The 16780-nt window shown below is 39.8% G+C and overlaps 1 protein-coding gene and 1 long non-coding RNA gene across 2 annotated transcripts in view; one reads left to right on the forward strand and one right to left on the reverse strand.

Moving 5' to 3' along the window:
- LOC145439715 (uncharacterized) overlaps positions 1 to 16780 on the forward strand; it is a 129356-nt gene that overhangs the window by 82796 nt on the left and 29780 nt on the right. The gene's annotated exons all lie outside the window — the stretch shown is intronic.
- LOC145439695 (microfibril-associated glycoprotein 4-like) lies at positions 2547 to 6214 on the reverse strand. Its single transcript, XM_080317253.1, has 6 exons — positions 5914 to 6214; positions 5619 to 5684; positions 5395 to 5546; positions 4468 to 4564; positions 3676 to 3775; positions 2547 to 3264 (listed from the first exon to the last, which is right to left on the reverse strand). The coding sequence occupies exons 1-6, from the start codon at positions 6179 to 6181 to the stop codon at positions 2943 to 2945; spliced, it is 1005 nt and encodes a 334-aa protein (XP_080173379.1). The 5' UTR covers positions 6182 to 6214; the 3' UTR covers positions 2547 to 2942.

Raw genomic sequence — 16780 nt, forward strand, 5'->3', positions numbered from 1 at the left:
AAACGGTTGACAAACACTTACCAATATCCATTTGCTCTCTGTCGACTTCTCCAACTCAGGAGATACCAGATTTCGCTAGTGCGGAGATAATATTCAAGATCCATAGAGCTTCTCGATGATATTGAATTCACAAACAGAGCATTACTCGAAATAGCAGTATCACATGTAGGGTTGCATTTAAAACGAACGGCGTTTTAAAACACTTTGTTTTAAACTGTGTTTTAAACAAATGCCTTTTTAAAAAATTTAGCATTTAGCATTTCGCGAGATGTAAAGATTGTTGTTAATCAACATTCTATCGTAAGCATGAATCACTGTCTACCAGTGATGAGCGGATAGTGCTTTTCGAGACTCCGAATCCCTCCGACAACTTGAGTGTCCGAGGAAAACTCCCTCCGACTCCGAAGAGCTCAATCCCAGACTCCGAGATACTCCGATGAATCTCGTCAAGTATCCGAAACAGTGCAAGCATGGTACATGGTACAACATGCTACATGTGATAATATGGTTGACCTCATAGCATTGTTTACTCTCCAGTCCCCAATTGCAGTGCAGATGACTGATTTTTATGCACTTGGCAATCATTTTTGCATGTTATCTGTCATATTACAGCTTTACAAGGTGTCAACTGTCTGTGTTTTGGTTTGTAATCATAATCAATAGGGTATTTTGGTCAGAGCTATCCAAATATATCGGAGACAAAAGTTACAATACTCCGAAAAAATATCTGTAGTAAACTCCGACTCCGCTCCGATTGTCACAAAATCGGCAAAACTCCGCTCCGAATCCACTCCGGCTCCGCTCCGATGCTCATCACTGCTGTCTACCATGCTGACGATGCGCTTGACGTAATACTGATTGACGTTAAATCTGAGGTAGGCTATATCTGCCGAATAACGGGAATCCTTCATCATCGATATATTTCATCGTTAGAAAGCTCATGTGTTATTCATCACATAGGCTTGTTTTTTTCGATTCGAAAGTTATTTGATTTCAGTAGGTCTATCGAAAGGTATTTTGATGACTTCATAGTTTTCTTAATGCAGGAAATAAAGTAGACTTGAGTGATAGGCGTATCCAGCTGCGTACGGAACTATTCCTGTCATGCCGCTGAGCCCACAATAATCTTTACAGGATTGCTTACTCGACTGAAACTTTGACGGGTAAAGTCTGTAGTCATATGCGGTAGGCTATACTGCAAATGGATATGTTAATTCATGCATCTCTTACTCACTACTGAATAAATTCTGTATTGCTAACAAATCAACTCTTAAACTCACTGAATTCGCCTTATCAACTGACCAACACATGCCTCTCCATTTTAATTACTTTTCAGCGCATTCGTGTTCCTGTACTTTGAATTAGGATTGCAATCCTCATTTTGAGATATTTTATCAGTGTTTTTGGCATATGTGGATTGTGGAAGGATGATTGATACGTAACCGGTCAATACCGAGAACGGCATTACCGATAATAATGCTATTACCGCGAAATGGACACTACCGAGAATTGAAGTTAGAGTTGTGGGTTTGGGTAATTAGGGCTAGGGTTGGTAGTTACGATTTGCGTCTTATTAGTAAGGTTGGGCAGAATCGAATAACTGAGTGATTCTATTCTGAATCACGTTCGCGTTCACACAGAGCCTTTCAAAAGGGTTCGCGTTTACGCGAATCTGAACCTTTCAGGGGTCGCGCCATCCCTACTCGACTCCTTCATATCGAACTTCGTGCCTCAAAATATCGCGGCTCCCGACTCCGACTCGCGACTCAGAATTAACCTCCTTATCCTTGGTCTCATAGGGGCTGAACTCTAATTTTCCTTAAGTATGCGTGATCGATGACGTCACAAAGAGGTGATGTCATAATACGTCAGAATTGACAAATGAGCCGGATCGCAAGTGTTCAATATCACTAACTAGCTGTCGCTTGGATAAGGTAATAAAAAATACGATATTATCATAAAGGCGCGTAGCCAGCCAGCCACCTGGTGTATTGATTGAATTACATTTCAAATTTACGAAGATAGCATGAATTTATTAGGGTTGAGTACGCGCAAATCGCACAATCGTCAATACGCGCGTCTACAATCAGGAGATTTCAATCACTCCGTCTCGAGAAAAAACAATAATCCTCTTCAGCGACAGCTAATGAACTAAAGTTACAAAATTATTTTCACAAATGCGAAGTCTGTTCAGTAGTAACACAAATTTCAGAGGAGTCAGAACTTTCGATGTCAAGACTTGCCACACATCTTCTGATCGCTGTGTTTTAGTATTACCGCAAATCAAAATAAATTACGTCACTTGATTCTGTTCACAGTGCTAAATATTTCAATCAATTCCGTCTATGTTCAAAGTCTTGAGGCAGTATGACATCACAATCACAACAGACGCGATAGTTCCGGCCGGCGCATCAGACATCATATTTCTACACAGCACATCAAAATCGCACAATTCACTAGCACTAGCTAATCAAGCACTTACAAGCCTAACGGGATTCTGTATATGTCTTATACAGGGGCCTACGACGTCGTAGGCCCCGCTTATACCCCCAACATTCCTGGGTATGCCCGGCATACCTGAGTTCAGCGCCTATGCTTGGTCTGCAGATGCAGAGGTAGAGTAATCTTAAAATGATCTTGAAAGAATTGATGTAACCTCGCTTGTGACATCCCGGAGTCAATTAGTATATCACTGATTCTGAACATACAATTTCGCGTGTCTAATCAACATGAAGCGGGATCTTATATCGCAGCATCGGAAGCTTTTATTCTTATTGAGCACGAAAGACAAAGACGTCATACAGACGTGATAGTTTCCCACATGATATCGGCCGTGCTCTAATCATAATTAAACGAATTCAATTATTCCAATAAAAGATTATTTCTGTTTCCAAACAACAAATAACATATTTACAATTTACATACGTTCGTTAGTAAGCATTTCAGTTTGCTGGCCTGATTTTCATTTCCACAAATTTAAGAGAATGGTGATATCCCTTCCACGATCGCCAATTTATGCCATCAGCGTAGGATTCATGCGCCCCGCCATTGTAGTAGTGGCCGTTTAAGTTGGCGGTGTGACAAGCCCTGTACCACCATCCTCCTTTATATGACAATGCGCAGTTTCCGCCGGTAGTGTCCACATCGTGATCACGGGTGGAGAATTTGCCTTTGTTGTGCGGACTCATCGAATCGGTCGCCGTCCCCGAGTATCCAGACACGTCTAAGATGTAATCTTCCCGAACCCCACCGATATCGAATCGCCTGAGCAATGAACATCAATCATTCATTATTACAGACATCTGGCAATATCGTGTGACACATGTATGTGTAATATATGGACAAGTAAAAATACCCACAGACTGCATTATTTCGAAAAAGACATGGTCTGCTGACCTAAGGGGGTCAGTAACGAATTATACCTTTTGGAGTCAAAGTGCCCAGCCCATACAACACGGTGTGATATGTTTCGCAGAATTGAGGACATCCAAGAAACATGTAACGGAGTTTCCAAACAAGTAGAAGTATTATCTCCTTTTTCACTACAATTTATTGGTCTTCGACTCATTCGATCCTTCCCTTTCAGGACGTAACTCAATTTACAAAGTGTGCGGCTTATGGTCCGGGCATTGGCTTCATGTGTATCATTACTAAAACTACAATGATGATACTTACGAATACTGCGCAAACTTTTTAGTGCCTTCCCAATCTTCCATGTCAATTCTCAATTGGAAATTGTCGGCTGACAGCAGTATGATGTGCAAATTTTCCAGTCCTGTATTTGATATTCGCGTGCGGTGAAAATGAATAACGAACAAGCGAGAGCAGGCTTGAAAAAGATAGTTCAAGTTCCTGTGTTCTTGGCAGGTTATGATTTAATATAATAGCAGATTTTTTCCATTTGAAAAATATTTTAGATACACCAGTGGTTCCAACCGTTCACTCCGTGGGGTGTTAGGGAGCCCTCATTCTCCCCTACAGCCCCAAACATACGAAGAACAAAAAGGGAAGAAAAATACTTGCTCATTTCAAAGACCCACTTCTTCAACTGCTCCATGCGAAATTCCCCCAGAATATAGAGGGATTTTAAAACTGCGGAATATACACACACATGCATTGCATATTTGTCAGAATTGAATAACAAGACAACATGGTCCCAACCACCAACAATATGGTCCTAGACACATCGAGATTTCTTAGTGTTGTCGAAGAGAAAAATCAGCTGTGTGCAGAGAAGTAAGCCTATACTCCTTCTTTTCGGAGTTCTAAAGAGGTTATCTCTACTTGCAGAATTTATACTCGAATAATTTTAATTTTTCGAATAACTTCTATACTTCACCATAATTTGTGACTCACATACTTACTTCTCGCAATTTATATTTTATCAAGTAGACGTATCGTGTTATTCCACTGTACGAAAGTGAGAGACTGAAATATTCAGCGGCTAAGTTCAGGGGTATCACATACCTATCCAAAACTCCCGAGCGGCATCTCCAAAGCCATTCACGTACTCAGTATGATTTCGATAAAAATCCACACTTCCATCCATGCGTCTTTGTATCACCTGAGTTATTGGAGTATATCCAAAGGTTTGAATGACACTTGGTTTCAGCTAAACTCGGGTTTAAACAAGACTTAGAGATTGCATATAATTTTGGATTTATTTATAGCAAAAACACATTCGTTCATAGCCGGCTGTCTTGCAGATACCATAATACCAAGGGCGGAGATCATACAGTTAAATTTATTGAAAACGTCGATTATCGTGTTCATCAAGATTTAACAACCCGTTATTTAGGAAACCGGTTGATCGCAGCGCATAAAATTGGTTTTAATCTCATGATTTAACAAACCGTCACAAATTGGGGATAAGAGTTATCTGTAAAAACTGTGTGCACTGCGTAGTACGCGCAAATATTTAAGATAATGACCGTGACGATTGTCTCCTAGGTAATGACTTCACTAAAGAGTCATACAATCAACGAACTATGTAGCCTATACCCACCATCAATCAATATTCTATAATTAATCCATTTCTTCGCTGTACCCTGTACATTACTGGTTACGCATGCACTTACGAAAATTTATGAATTTGTTTCGGTCATATCTTGGCCATCGTTATGTCTGTATCACTGTTTCAAAGTAAATAGGGGCCAATGGTTGGAAATAAATGAAAACTTCACGTGAAGTTAATTTTCTCAAAATGTGTAAAATGGACATAAGTTACTTTGATACCACTGCGACGATTAGCAGTTTTTAATCACATGATTAGCAGTCTCTTGGATCAGCTAACTTTATGATTTCCGCCCTAAGAGCTACCCAGATGACTATGGATTTGTATTTGAACGCACAGGATTTTATAGTTTGGGAAATGTATGAACAGTTCATACTTACTGTCCATCCTCCACCATCCGTACTGAGATCACATGACGCCTCGACTTTATGTGCTGGTACATAAATTTCAAACACTCCTCGACTTTCGTTACCGGACCGGTATGAGTTTGGCTCAACTTGGCTGCAGCCTATCGTTGTTTTATCCTGCAGTTCTGACGCATGTAAGAGAAATAATTCTTTTCTATATACCTAGTCTCTAAAGATCTATAAATCGTCCCGATTACCGTTCCGTAATACTTCAATCTCTTCCTTGAGATCAGTGTAATTCTGAGCGACCTCGGAAATGACATCTGAGAAAATGCGATAGTAATCACTTCCTGTTTACCACTTAATTGATGGGCATGCATACATGACATCCTTATTCTAAACTGCCGCTCACACACACACAAAAGCTGAAAAATATTTGAGCAAGCAGCTTATAGCGCTACCTGTTGGTCCTATAATCTCGATAGGTTATGATGCTAGTCATTACAATGATTGGAAAACTGGACGAACCATGGTCCATGATCGTATTGATACCTTGAATATTAGCTCGAAGTAGGCGCCCCAACTCATCACTGTCGATTATAGCTCCATGTCCTTTATCGCCTTTATTTCCTTTGGGACCAGCTTTACCGCGCCGCTCCAGAATTGATTGTGTCCCGCCATCTCCGTGATTACCGCACTGGAGGTGCATAGCATTAACGCTTGAGCAAAATCCATTTACGTCATCCGGATGACAGCAAATAATATCAAATGCCAAAGATAAGATGGTGATTTCGGTGATTAAGCTAAATGCTAGAGTCATGCTACTGATAACGGTTTTTGCGACACAGCCGACTCGTCTAGAAAACAGGAGTAGTTGACGTGGAAATAAATGGTTGTATACAACATATTTGGGCCTACTATATATTCGCGTGGCATAACGACAGTTAACCTACTCACTATATGCATTTCTGTTCGCCACCTCATCCGCGTCAGCGGTGTCTTACAAAAAAAGCCTAGAGGCGGGCCGTGCTATAAGTCGGCAGTTACGGAAAATAAGAAGAATATCGGCCTGGTGTAAATGACCATAGTAGTCGACAAACACCATGAATACCCCAAAACAATTATTATATGCATTTCTGGTTTGGGTGCTATTCCAGGAATTAGTATTTTTGAGTTCTAATCGTAAGATGATAGTCTACCTCGCGATAATAGTTAGGTGCCGTGCGAACACTGCTAGAGTTCGGTTCAACTGGCGTTTGGCATGCGAGCCTTGATGATTCAGAGGTTCGCGTTCGCAAATTAACCCTATAGTTCCTGAGAACATTGCTTCGAAATCCCAGTTATTTCCAGCAATCTCAATATTTGTGATCATAATTCTTTGGATTTCAACATCATATCACTCGCTCCATCGCGACGGCAACAAATAGGGAAATTCGGCAAAAAACTAATAGGGGCCTTAGCTTGACAAGTTGACATATCACGCTATTTCAGCTTAACCCATAATCAAATATTCCCGTGAGGTCTAGAGCAGAGTAACCAATGTCTTATTAGACGGAAATGCATGAAAAGTAACTGATAAATGCGACATCTCAGCACCATCTTACAGAATGACTGTTTTACCGCAATTATAGTCGAGCGTGCCTCTCGCGGGCCGCACAAAATACACCTCTATAGAATTCTAAACGGGTTGAGAACATCTGTGTTAAATCGACCTGTACCCGAGACTCTGAAATAGCTTCTCGAAAATGTACCGTATTCGCACTGAAGCAGTTTAAATAGATCGCAGGTTTTCTCAAAATCCGTCGAAAAAGCATTTAGGACTATAGATAGATTGATTCAATCAGAATCCTACTATCATCCACTACACACGAACTTTATACAAGCTGAAACATGCGATGCTCATGTTTTAAATGAATATCATCTAAGAACAAATTTTTCAAAATCTGCATAATTAATTAATGATGACATAATTATGTAAATAGTTTGCAAAAGCATGTAGCATGAGCCATCGGGCGACTTGCACTAGATCAGTGGTTCTCAACCGGGGGTCCGCGAAGCATTTTCGGGGGGTCGGCATAAAGCCTCTAAATTTACAAAATAGTTGACAACCTAATTTGTATTTTTTGAATTAGATAATCACGAGGCAGTTTCACTCCATTACTACTAGTAGAACTCACACGAACAGAATTGCCGTCTGAGATGAAATGTCATCCTGTGAAGACTCATTTTAGTTGCTAAATCGCCAATAGCCTATACTGAAACAAATATCTTGCTTTATAGAGATGTTTTGTTGAGGATTGTGTACAAAGTAAATATCTGGATTAGTAAGGTTAATCACGGTCTCTTCGAAATGTTTACAAAAATCCAGTTACTCCTGTTTACTCCATAACCATTTTCCATAATAACTTCCAGATGAGCTTCTAGATAGAAATGAACAGGCCTGACGTTATATGTTCAATAAAAAAAAATTGTTTGTCAACTTTTGAGCCATAATTGTTGCGATCCAAATGTGTAGTCGGAAGCGTTACGCATTAGTATTACCACCACCTTTCTTTGTTTAAATGGATTTTCAGCACTCGTTCATATAAAACCAAAGGCGCGGATTTCAAGAAATGCAGTTGCAGATTTCGCTTTGAAATGATAAAAGCCAACCCAATTTCTACGTATGATGTCATTTTCAAGAAAAGTCATTTTGTTGCCGTTTATCACTAGCCTACAGTTATGATTTGCACACGACAGATGACGATTATACGATAATTGAGCTAAATTTGAACTAAAATTTCGAGGGATCCGCGGCAATGTTCCCTCTAATTTTTGACGAGTCTGCGCACACTCACAATTCACTGCGCATACCCTTGGACAACAGTGCGTAACGACTAAAAAAGGTCATCAATTCGGATTTTTTGTATGCAACTTTGATTTTCTGTGTGCAGATACCGTCCCAGCACTGCGCATTTGCGCACGTGCGCAGCTTAGAGGGAGCATTGGTCCGCGGGGTCCGTGACGGTCCGAAAGGGTTCCGCGAAGACAAAAAAGTTTGAGAGCCACTGCACTAGATGCAGTCGACATGTAAGTTGTTGAATGGTTGGGACCAGAGTTGGATCAATTACATTATTTCAGTTCAATTACAATTACAATTACAATTACTTTCATGCATGTTTCAATTACATTACAATTACAATTACTCCATGCTAAAAATATCAAATTACAATTACAATTACAATTACTCCTTGCATGCTTCAATTACATTACAATTACAATTACAATTGCTGCTGTTGAACATGTAATTGAATAATCATAAATTCAACCGTGCTTCTTGACAACCGTAGCGTCGTATTTAACAACAATTCAAGTCTAGTTCAGATTGTGTAGTAATAAATGCGTTTTTGTGCGTACATAGTATGCTATGTAAGATGTCATTGTGACGTAAGACGTAATATAAGCGTGTTTTGTATGCTCGATAATTATGGCTCACGTAATTGGAAATGTAAAATGTTATTTACCTCATTTCCTATGGGTTAGGATTAAGGATAGGGTGCAGTATGTCGTTGAAAAAGTATTATAATATATGCACGTGTTGGATTTGCGTATATAGTATATAATTAAATAAATAATATTATTTTTATCGAGGGACGTAGGAATTAGGATGAGGAGTAAAAACAAAACCGTGCTTTGTCAGATAAGACGTTATATAATATCCAGTGGTCTGGTTAGTTAGCCAGACGAAGTAACGATGCAGCATCGTGATCTGAAATCGTATTGTAGATTGCCAACCCACGGATAGATGCGCAAGATGTGAGTCACGGATGAATGCACCAACAAACGTACTGCAGAGCCGGCTAAAAGCAGCAAACTTTGTAGTCCTAGAGCTGGCGATCCATGCGTCCAAATTTGATGCATCTGGTCTTTATCGTAAGCTATTGATGTACTAATTCCGAAAATAAAAATAAAATCTCGTCAGGGCAATGTATCTGCTCCAAAATAGCCGTTTAAGGCCGACTGTTCTGAAAAGTGAGAGCGCTGCAGCAGCATGACCACAACAATTACCAATTACGCCCAGCGATTGTTCAGAACAATGCCGATTCCCAGACTTTCACGTCTATTTTGGGATGGTACCATTGCCTGGAAATATTCTTTTATTGCGAAATCAGTGCGACACTAGCTTTCGATTAGGACCATACATATCAAATTTCGACGCTTGGATCGCCAGCTATGGGACTATCAATTCTGCTGCTTTTAGCCGGCTCAGCAGTTCGCTTCTCGGCGTATTCAATCGTGAGTCACGTGTTGCGAATCCATCCGTTGGTTAGTAATCTAAAAATTGTATACAATGGCAGCCAAGGCCAGCATAGCGGTAAAAATAAAAAAAAACTTCGCCCGCAAGGGCCAAGTCAAAGGCTTCCGCGAATGGATCCACCAAATTCCTTGTCGACATTTAAAGAGAATGCATTATAAGTCAAATATTTTATGTTGTGCTTGTCAGGTCTCAATAGCAATTTAATGTAATTGAAATTGTAATTGAGCAAAATTTTTGTCAAATTACAATTACAATTACAATTACACAAAATAAAAATGCTTCAATTACAATTAAATTACAATTACATTGAAAAATGTAATTAATTACATTCAATTACAATTACAAATTACAATTGATCCAACTCTGGTTGGGACCCTCGCAATTGTCGTCGGTTCAACAGTTGAGCACGTAGTTATGTATCATTGGAATGAAATGGATGTTTTGATGATGATGACCCACGCGCGTAAAAATGCTACATGACGATGTAATCCTGGTCAAAGGCGTTTAATACAGGTCGGAAACATTTCTCGTCAAAGGAGCCGTACATATAGACCCGGGCACTACGATATTGTAAATATTGTGAATATCGTAGGCCCCGATATACCCTATATTTGTAATTGAAATTCCTAAGAATCCAGAGAACAAAGCCAATCCAATGTGACGTCAACATTGAATTATGTTACAGTGCCTTGGATACGGAACAGTTCGAGTATCTCATACCCTAGTAATTTCAAGGAACTTGTCCGTATATTAAACTTTTTGCTGCAACTTTTGTGAAGAATAAGTGCAACGATCCAAGGATTTGAATGCAACAAAAACCTGCCCTAAAAATAACTAATACAGCTACAGCGAAGGTTAGGCTGGGGTGAGACAAAATCGAGGTTGAGCTTTGGTCTTATTCTGAATGCTTGAACTTCATTAAGAATCGTATTTGGGAAAAATTTCGAAGCCTATATTTTCTAGGGGACGATTACTTGAATCTTAATTCTCTAATCGTGCAGGCGTTAACAAATGACAAGTCTAACTTGGGCCTCGGTATATATATAGAGCTGTGACCAGAGGTGGTTCAAAAGGCGGAGTTTAAACGGTTCAAAAACTATGAATTTTTGATATCACTGCGCAACATCCCTGAATACCAGAATCTCATTACAAAGCGATTTTCCATCCTGCGTTCGTATTGCCCAGCACGACATTAACTTTGCGAGTAGGGTTGCATTTAAAACAAACGGTGTTTTGAAAGGCCTTTTTTAAAAAAAATTATTTTTTTTCAAGTTGTAAAATAATGCCATAATTGTGTAAAGACTTTACAAAAAACATGTTGTATGAGCTTACGGACACTTACCATCCGATGTAGCCGACGTATAGCGATATGGGATGGATAGAACACTCAACATAGTCGGTTCAACAGCAATAGCCTACTATATATATTTCGTCAAAGGAGCTATTTTACCCTATTTTTCAAGTGTCAATGCCAATCCACTATGACGTCACAATTCAATATTCGTGACGTCATCAATTTGAAAAAACATAAAAAAAAACAATAAAAATCATGTTTTTAATTAGTGCCTCAATTGTTATGAACATGCTTGTTTTAAATTGATTTTTGTTTAAATGCAAACCTATTTGCGAGCAAGGCTACTGCATCTCTTCGCGCAATTGACAGGGGAAATTCAAGAGCAAGGCTTGCCGGTGATAGTCCATATATTCCTATCGATATTACGACAGAATCTGTATACTGCGTAGACGGTGGTGTATAAAAGATGTACCGTACAATTTTTTCTCTGTCATCATCATCATTGGTTTATTAGCAGGATAGACTTATTTCGAAATTAGCAATTTGCGAAACGAAGAGATTGTTGTTAGACGGAATATTATATCGTAATGATGAATCGATTAGCCTACTATCTTGCTGACTTTCCATTTCAGGTAATCCTGATTGACGTGAAACGTAAAGTATCTGACGAATGATGGTAATTCTCCATCATCATTTTCTTTCATCGCCATGGGAATCTCAACTACTTAGCGGATCACCACAAATATTATTTACGATGGGCTTGCGTTTGTCAAATCGAACGTCGGGGTTTTCCAACTTCTGGTCAATTACTATCCCTGCTAACAAGTGAGCAATTTGGTGATTCACTGCTTTCGTGGTAAACTGCTGGTCTACGGTATGTAGCGCTACAAACTCGACGATCGGCCGAACGTCTTTGACTCTTGACTACATAGGAATCGGCTACGTCTTTTTGATTCCATCAGATAATATGATGTAGGCCTATACTTGAAAATTAATTAGGAAGACCAACAAAAAACTAAGGTCTCAAAACTAATGGATTTCAAGGTGCCCGGACGAACGTTTCGCTTTCAGAATTATACGATGTGGATTAATTGTTTACCTCTCGGACTCATCCAACCCCTCCCGCGGTCTCGGGTTGAGAACCACTCGGCTCTATGATAAAAGTTTGTCAAAAATGTTTACGTATAATATATTTGAAATTATTTATGAATATTAACTTTTCATCCACTTCATAATTTTCCAAATCGCTTTGTGGCCCACCTGAAAATGCTGTAGTGTAGTAGCACAATGGTTCAAAACCACTCATGTAAATCATGCAGAAAGCTATTTGTAGCTGCCCAGATCTGGAGACTGGCCGATCTCCGGTTGGGAGATCACGCCGTCGGCAAAAAGGGGAAATATTATACTCGCCAACAAAAAAAAACTTTTTTGGAGTGCCAAAGATACTTTAACGGTTTCTAGGTATGTTTGGGCTGCTGAGTCCGAAAATTACATCCGTTTCTCTGAATTGGCTCTACTTTTTGAGATATCGATATTTTTTATTTATTTATTTATTTTTTATTTATTTATTATCGTAAGTAGAATACTTGCAATTACGCAGCAGGTTTAGAATATTCTCGGCGATCTGTGCCTTACTCTGAGGATGAACCCGACTCAAAAGACAAAAACTGCTCTCGAACTGGAGCTTGAATAACATATTATCGTACAAGAGAGAAAGAATTACTTCCGTATTTTAGCCAACAAGATGAACATTTTCACTGCAAAGACGTCGAAGGGCTTTTACTGAAAATGGAGGTACATATTATTGATTAGCGTGCTTTGACAGCTTACTAACTGAACTTTGAGCGTTACTGAACGTAGTATTTGAGCTTTGACGGCACCTGTTTTGATTTACAAAAATATGTTGTTTACCGCTAATATCACCTAATTTTTATAATTTTTGCTTGATTTTCAAGGCTCTGTGGTAACGATTTGGTCTTCAACGATATCGCTTCAGAAATGAAACAATACTATATGCACATTGCACACACTTGAAGAGACAGATGTGAACTCATCGAAGTTGTGGTATATAAAGTGAAATTTACCTATGCCAAAATTTGCGTAATTTGAGCACTTTTCCCAGGGATATATAGTTCTATATATCCCTGACTTTTCCAAACAAAAATGTGGAATATCTCAAAGAATAGGATCTATTCGGAAAAACGAATGTTATTTTCGGATTCAGCGACATAAGAATGTCCTAAAACCCTACTACACAAAGATCCGTAATGTACAAAGAGCATGTCACAATTTGCGTATTTTTAGCACTTTTCGAACCAAAAATATGGAATATTTTGAAAAATCGAGCCAATTCAGAAAAACTAATGTCATTTTTGGATTTAGCGACCTAAAAATACCCTAAAACCGTTGAAACTTTTTTGGCACCGAAATGTGTGTTGACCAGTGTTATTATTCTTATTCCGCTGCGCTGGTTTTGTACTTGTCTGCCGCTTTTGAGCAATACATATTGTGAGTGTGCCTTCGGTGGAACCTCTCATTTCAGTCTCGAACCTGAAAGACAGTGGCATCATCTTCTGTGAGGTAGAAAGCTTATTAGAAGAACCAAAGACAGAACGGCCACACTATCTGATACAAAATAATGCAAATTTATCGAACAATGAAATTTAAAATAAGATCATCAGGGTATAGTATTTTTGTATTAATAGTGTGGCATGTTATATCATATTCAGCAACACATGCAGTCTTACGCAATACTGAAAAATAACTACTCAAATATCGACAATAAAGCGCAACGATTGAGTTGCAGTGTGTAGCCATTCCGTGTTGCAACAGATCGCTCAATATCTGGACTACGCCAACTGGCAGGCCAAACATTTATTGCGTGTATTTTGTGCCGGTATCCGGGTAATTAAATGTATCTGACAGAACGTTCCAAAATTTCCTCCCTCTCTCTCGTCCTTCGCACGTTACCCCCGGACGGTTATCGAGCGGATATTAACAATGAACCATGAAAATCTTCTACGTTTGCCGTCTCGAGACCTAATTTATTTGACCTATCTAACATAATAGAAATCTCTCATTGCGAAAATCTGCTAGCATTTATTCATACTCAGTTTTGCATCACAGGCCGTATATATTTGGAATCCCCTCGCCAACGTCTGAAGTTGGTAAATGTGTTAGCGCTGAATAATACTTCCACGCATAGGCGCCGACTTTTATTTTTGCATGGGGTGGCGGGAGGCGCGTAGCCAGGGGGTGTCGAAACCCCCTCCTTTTGAAATGACCATTCTGACGCTAATATTCAGTTGCAATTCAACAAGTCGTATTATCAGTATTACGCGGGGTCGCGACTAGGGCTGGGCAAAATGATTCGAGTACTCGAATCTGAATCGAGTATTAATTTTAATGATTCGAGTCGAGTAGTGAAATACGATTTTTTCGAGTACTGAAATTATACGCTCCTCGCCACTGAAAGTTAATTTATCAACGAGAATTATAGTTTCAATACTCATTTTCACTGTTGAAGCCTTGAAACCTTGATTGGCGGTATCGTAGCATACGAAACATATAGTACAAAGCTACGAAAGTTACTGGACGTAGCACATTTCCAAAATCATGATTATGCCACAGAATTGTCACCAAGTGGAATGAAATCGGATGGACAAAATAATACCAAAGTATCATTTATGAGATGTATAAGAGGCATTATATTCTTTATGGTGGCATAAACGGTACATATTTGAACTTTGACTTATTACATTCAGTTATGACGTCATAATGAGTGATACTCGATTACTCGACTCGACTCGAAGCATATTACGTGATTCAGAATCGAATCACTCAGCTACTCGATTTTGCCCAGCCCTAGTCGCGACCAATTAGCGATATTCGTCTGTGCACGACTGCACGCATATCGCACACTGCAACGCGACGCGATCTCCCGCTGAGATCATTGCGAAATCAGGTCATTGATTGCCACGCGCTCAGCATTCGTCGCGGGTCTGAGCAGCAACACGGCGCGACCATTCTGGAACACGAAAGACAGACAAAAATGGTGATTACAAACGCACGCGGCCAATCAGTAATTATCCCTTACCGCCAACACAATGGGTTTTTACTTCGCATCGTGCAGCTCGCATCACGACAATTGGTTGCTGATTAAAACATCGATTTTGACTGTATTGCTACATTTCCCGATTTACGTTGGCAAAGCATAATTATATTAATATTATGGGCACTGGAATAAATTCCACTAGCAGGCACACACAATAAAACACTGTTAAACTTTGCGATCCGAGAATATTTATCACAAAAATGGTTCACAAAATATTTTAAACGCGGCTTACAGCCCTCATCGATGCAAATGATGCACTTTAATTTGTAAAATGTGGACGTGTATTTGGTCGTCAAATCGCGATATGAGATGGTGTTTCTCGGGGTTGCCCGACATATGAACATGCGACACAATGGAAAACGACAGTTCAGCATGGAACACATCAGCATGCGTCACTTCAGCATGAGACTGTATAACCCAAAAACTTACCCTAACCCGAAACATAACCTAACCTAGCCTAACCTAACCTAAACCCTAATCCTAATCCAACCATAAATCCAACCCTAACCTACCCCTAACCCGTAATTTAACCCACATGCTCATGTGTCGCATGCCAAATTGTCGCATGCCGAAGTCTCGCATGCTCATATGTCCACGGACCGTTTCTCAGAGCGCGCGATGGAATCTACGTTTCTAATGATGATGTCGAATTTGTCCATCTAATTAGGATCGTTAGTTTGCTGAAATCATCATCAGTACGTTGTGCGAAATACATAGTAGTGATCAATTTTATCGGACTGTACAATCGGCCGGCAAAGTTGCGCTGATAACGAAATTGCAGACATGCCGCAAGCCTGCAGTAATACCAATTACAGGGTGCGCTAGTCATACCTAAATACCCAGATTCCGCAACGGAAACGAGCACAATGTGTTCTGACGCGGGCACAAGTTTAAATCAAAAAGATACATAAACACAAACCATATTTCACTCAGAGATTGTTACGGTTCGGCGAAAGTGTTTCTGCGGACGGTAGCAGGCCTGCTCGCTGAATCAAACCACCGACGATAGTGCACTAGTGCACATGAGATATCGATACCCCATTACGCATACAAATGATTTTCGCTAATTTGCAGTACGCAGCACCGATAATACGAATTAGTGAATTGGCATTTCAAAAGGACGGGATTTCTAGTAATAAATGAGCAGACAAGAATTAGTCATTATAGCTCATTATAAGGACGTTTGAGCTGCATTGTTGCATTTTCCGATAAAAGTTGGCAAAGCCTTGTTAGAGTAATGAATATATGCGCAGTGCGCACTTTGCGCAGGAATGACTTTCAATTCGCAGGCATACAAAACACCCTGTCCAATTTCGCGCTCCAAGCCTTAAATTAAAGAGACGATCACGGAACTATATCAAGAATTGTTTTGTAAACGAATATGGGCGCAAATACAATTTAACTAAGAGGAGGAGAAGGTGAATTCGCTCGTCCAGTCGAGAGATAATATGGTGTTTCTCCGCGCAAGTGTGTCAAAATCGACGTCGTAAACGAGGTTGCGCCGATTGTCTGATTACTAATCACGGATTACAATTTGTTGGGGCGTTCTAGGAACTATAGTTCGTCGTCGCCAACGAAGCTGCGTATTCAATTTTTCGCGCGCGTATCGGTTAATGGTGAATAGTTGGCATTTACGCGCTATCACGGACTCGCTAATTGACAGAGCTGATAATTTGAAATCGCAGACGGCGGGCGTTTAATCGTATTGTATGGG

This window comes from Botryllus schlosseri, chromosome 5, assembly GCF_051294905.1.
Source record: "Botryllus schlosseri isolate E-star chromosome 5, Bs_hap1, whole genome shotgun sequence".
NCBI classification, from domain to species: domain Eukaryota; kingdom Metazoa; phylum Chordata; class Ascidiacea; order Stolidobranchia; family Styelidae; genus Botryllus; species Botryllus schlosseri.

Excerpts from the sequence above, each read along its gene's own strand:
- LOC145439695 (XM_080317253.1), bottom strand. The coding sequence starts at position 6,181 with ATGACTCTAGCATTTAGCTTAATCACCGAAATCACCATCTTATCTTTG. Across the intron at positions 3,776-4,467 it reads CGCTCGGGAGTTTTGGATAG|GACTGGAAAATTTGCACATC; the intron begins GTATGTGATACC and ends TATCAAATACAG. Across the intron at positions 3,265-3,675 it reads AAAAAGTTTGCGCAGTATTC|GCGATTCGATATCGGTGGGG; the intron begins GTAAGTATCATC and ends TTCATTGCTCAG.